The following is a 4332-nucleotide window of genomic DNA, read 5'->3' on the forward strand; positions in this document are numbered from 1 at the left end:
TAACTGCTGCCGATCGAAGATGGTTTTTGTGTTTATTGCTTCTACTGTTTGGCAAAACATCAAAACGTAATCGTTCTTACAACTCGCTCGCTCTAGACCACCATTTTCTCTCGCATACACAGCGCCGCTCGCTCCCCCTCCTCCTGCTCATCTTGCGCAAAGTGAGTGCGCCGCGTACTTCCCGATAGCGCCAAATACAAAATTCAAATGCTCAAACTTTGCTACGCAACATCTTGCCCGCCTTGAAAGGCTCGCCTTTCAACCGAATGGCGCTTTCCTCGCTTTATCAACTTACACTGGACTTAATTCTAACGATTACAATATAGTTACAAGAGATATAGGGGTAAGTTCTGTTTAGTCCTCAAAGGGCAGTACGCAAATCTTCTGAACAGCTCGTTGAGTTACACCTAATGGAGTTTTAAACTCAACTGTGCGGATTAGACCATCCGATCCCTCGAACATTTGGATTATTCGTCCTAGTTTCCACTGCAGGGGTGACGCATTATCATCGCGGATTAGCACGAGAGCACCGGCCTTGAGATTGGGATTTAATCGCACTTCCTTCCACTTGTGCCTAGCTTGAAGTTGAGTCACATATTCTCTGGACCAGCGTTTGCAGAATCCTTGCACTAAACGAGTTAATAATTGAAAACGAGACAAACGGTTCAAAGGTCCATTTTCAAGGTCGGGCTCTGGTATCGCCGTCAATGGCGCTCCTATTATAAAATGGCCAGGCGTTAGAGCATTCAAATCAGAGGGGTCCGTAGAGACAGGTGTAATGGGTCTAGAGTTCAATATGGCTTCTATCTGCGCAAAAATCGTTGTCAATTCCTCGAACGTTAGACTAGTTTGGCTGATCACCACCTTCAAATGCGATTTCGCCGTCTTTACGGTGGATTCCCACAACCCGCCTACGTGTTGCGAGTACGGTGGGATAAATGTCCATTTTATTAGCTTTTCTGAGGTAAACTCTAATATCTTATCCTTGACTTGATCGTCCTGAAAAAACTTAGATAGTTCGTTTAATTCGTTTTTTGCTCCGACAAAATTTCTCCCGTTGTCGGAATAAATATGATAGCTCTTACCACGTCGAGCTATAAAGCGTTTTAAAACATTGATAAAGGCGGAAGCTGACAAGTCGGATACAACTTCCAAATGCGTGGCCTTAGTAGCCATGCATACGAACACGGCTAGATAAGCCTTTCCGGTTTTATTACGTGAGATCTTAATTGAAAAGGGACCCGTATAGTCGACACCTGCCTGCGCAAACGGACGCCCCGAATTTACACGGCTAGTAGGTAGATTACCCATTATTTGTTGCAGACTCGTTGGAGCTCGTCGGAAACACAAGATAATTTACGCAGAACACTGCGAATTTCCCTTCGCGCAGATACGATCCAGTAAGTGTCACGAATTATAGCACTCAAAGTATTGAGTCCCGCATGTAAGTATTTGTAGTGCATGTCTCTAATTAGCAATGTGGAAAATGGATTGTTTGAAGGATAATAGGAAATCGCTGATCATACGCTAAATCGGCATTCTTCAACCTACCACCTACTCGTAAAATTCCCCTTTCGTCCAAAAAGGGGTTCAATGATAAGATACGACTGCTACGGGGTATTCCTCCCTTCTCCTTACTGAGTTCTTGAATTTCTTGGGGGAAGGCATGACGTTGGGTCATTCTTATCAGGATCAGGTTTGCTTCTTTTATATCATCCGCTTGTAATGATTTATCCTGCGACACATTTTTGCGACAGTTTCGAATAAACTTGTTGCAATAAGCAATCACTCGCTGCAATTTGGACAATGATGAGAATTTCTTTAGCAGATCGCGTTTTTCCTTGTAGTTAGCGACTAAAATTCGTTCAGTTGCCTTTTCTTCTAAGAGCCGTGGCTCTTCCAGAATCGCTTCATTTGACCATTGGTCTTGGTTGAACCCTAGCCAGTGAGGTCCGGACCACCACATTTCTGAGTTTGGTAGTTCTCTGGGATCCATGCCCCGCGAAAGCAGGTCCGCAGGATTGAATTTGGTACGCACGTGTCGCCACTCATTCTGAGACGGGTTAGCTCTTGAATTTCTGCCACTCGGTTAGCCACGAAGACCTTGTATTTAGTTGGTTCGCCCCGAATCCAGTGTATAACGATGCTTGAATCGCTCCAATAGATGTATCTTTGAATGGGCAGCGTGATAGCCTTTCTTACCTTAAATTCAAGCCTGGCGAGCAGCACAGCACTACACAGCTTCAGTCTTGGAATTGACAAAACCTTCAAGGTTGCTATGCGTGACTTGGACACGAGAAGTTTAGAGCTCCTTTCTCCCTGCGCGTTGGATGAGCACAAATATATGCAAGCGCCGTATGCCAATTGCGAAGTGTCGCAAAATCCGTGCATTTCAATCTTACTAGTTTCCTGCGACACCACATGGCGCGGTATCCTTACTTCTTCCATAGCTTCAAGCCTTTCCTTGTATGAGTTCCATTCTAACAACAAATCCGACGGTATTTCGTCGTCCCAGCTTACACTCAGCTTCCATAAGCTTCTCATGAACAATTTAGCCTTTGTTACTACTGGTCGTATGAGGCCCAGAGGATCGTAGATTTGCTGACAGGATACTTCTTTTTGTACTGCTGGTTTTCTCAGGCATCATCAGCTTAAACTTGAAGACATCCTCTCACGAATTCCAACGAATTCCGAGGGTTTTGACTTCCTCATTAGAGGTGAGTGGGACTTCTATCTCGCCCTCTGTTAACAGATCTGATACGTTGGAGTTCCATTTTCTAAGCTCCATTCCTGCTGTTGCTAGAATTAGGGTTACCTCCTCTCGTAGTTGAAGCAATTGAGAGATAGATTCGCTTCCTGATATCCAGTCGTCCATATAAAAGTTATTGGCGATGGTGTTTGATGCCTCGGGATATAGTGCCGCATTATCCATGGCAAGTTGTTTTATACACCTTTGTGCTAGGTAGGGAGCAGAGGCTGTCCCATATGTCACTGTCGTGAGTTCATACTTACGGATTGCTTCTCCCTCTTTCTCCCTCCACATAACTCTCTGTAATGCTCTATCCTTTTTCCTAATTCTGATTTGACGGAACATCTTAGATATGTCTGCGGTGATAACGTAGTTGTGTTGCCTGAACCTTAGTAAGATGTACATAAGTTCTTGTTGTAGATTAGGTCCAACTCTCAACAGATCGTTCAACGACCTTCCTGATGATGTTTGACAGGAAGCATCAAACACTACTCGAAGTTTCGTGGTCGAGCTCTCCTCCCTCGTGACCCTATGATGTGGTAAATAGTTAGCGACAGCTTGATCGTCACTGTTCTTCGGGAGTAGTTCCATGTGTCCCATGCTCTCGTAGTCTTTCGTGAACTCCAGGTATCGTTGATGGAATATCGGATCCTTTCCAAATCTCCGATCGATCGAAGTCTTTTTATTGCATTGTGTTCTGAAGCTCCCAACATTTGAGTTTCCCCTTTCAATGGCATGCGATACTACAAATCTTCTACTCTCGTCTCTGTAAGTGGTTGCTTCGAAATGTCTCTCACATGCCTTTTCTTCAGGAGTTAGTTCTCTTTCAAGCTCACATCGGTCGATAGCCCAAAACTTCTCTACTTGCTCGTTTAGATTTTCGTTAGATACTACGCAGCAGATGTTAGTGGTCGATGTTTCGATAGGTGTAAAGTTTCCGCCCAGCAGCCATCCTAGTTTTGTGTTCTGGAACACTGGTTGCTCATCGTTGAGTTGAATCCTTCCTTTCTGCAGAACGCTCCAGAAGACTGATGATCCCAGCAACATGTCCACCCTTTTTGGTTCGTTGAACGTTGAATCGGCTAATTGAGAGAAAGGAATGGTTTCTGGAATTTGTAATTGGGACAATTCAATTCCTCGCTCAGGTAACTTACTGGTGATCTGATCTATTACCGTAAAACTCAATGATTCTGCGTATTTGTTTACCCTTGACCTTATAGTCGCCGTTACTATCTCGCTTGTTAAGGTTGTGTTTCCGCGAAACCCTATTATCTTCCCTGCTCTTCTTTTCGTATTTATGCCCAATTTCTTGACCAAATCAGATGTAACAAAGTGTTACGTCCTGCAGACGCAGATTCTTTTTTTTCGAGAGAATCGGCTCCGTCGCAACTATGATTGGCGCCTGCGAGACGCGAGCAGGGGTCCCCCTATAAAAATTGAAAAACAGACCATCCAGGCTCCGCGAAAAACTCGTAAACATCAATCAACCCAGAAAAATAACAACACTAACGCAGGCCTAAAAGGGACAAGATTGCGAAAAATATCACAAACGGACTTAAGTCACGCGATGATAAAAATTCAAG

At 44.3% G+C, this 4332-nt stretch overlaps 1 protein-coding gene across 1 annotated transcript; it reads right to left on the minus strand.

Moving 5' to 3' along the window:
• Nucleotides 1–354: 354 nt before the first annotated feature.
• Nucleotides 355–1311, minus strand: LOC108765490 (uncharacterized). Its single transcript, XM_018514245.1, has one exon. The coding sequence runs from the start codon at nucleotides 1309–1311 to the stop codon at nucleotides 355–357; it is 957 nt and encodes a 318-aa protein (XP_018369747.1).
• Nucleotides 1312–4332: the final 3021 nt, after the last annotated feature.

The sequence above is a fragment of the Trachymyrmex cornetzi genome, unplaced genomic scaffold (genome assembly GCF_001594075.2).
Source record: "Trachymyrmex cornetzi isolate Tcor2-1 unplaced genomic scaffold, Tcor1.1 scaffold492, whole genome shotgun sequence".
NCBI classification, from domain to species: Eukaryota; Metazoa; Arthropoda; class Insecta; order Hymenoptera; family Formicidae; genus Trachymyrmex; species Trachymyrmex cornetzi.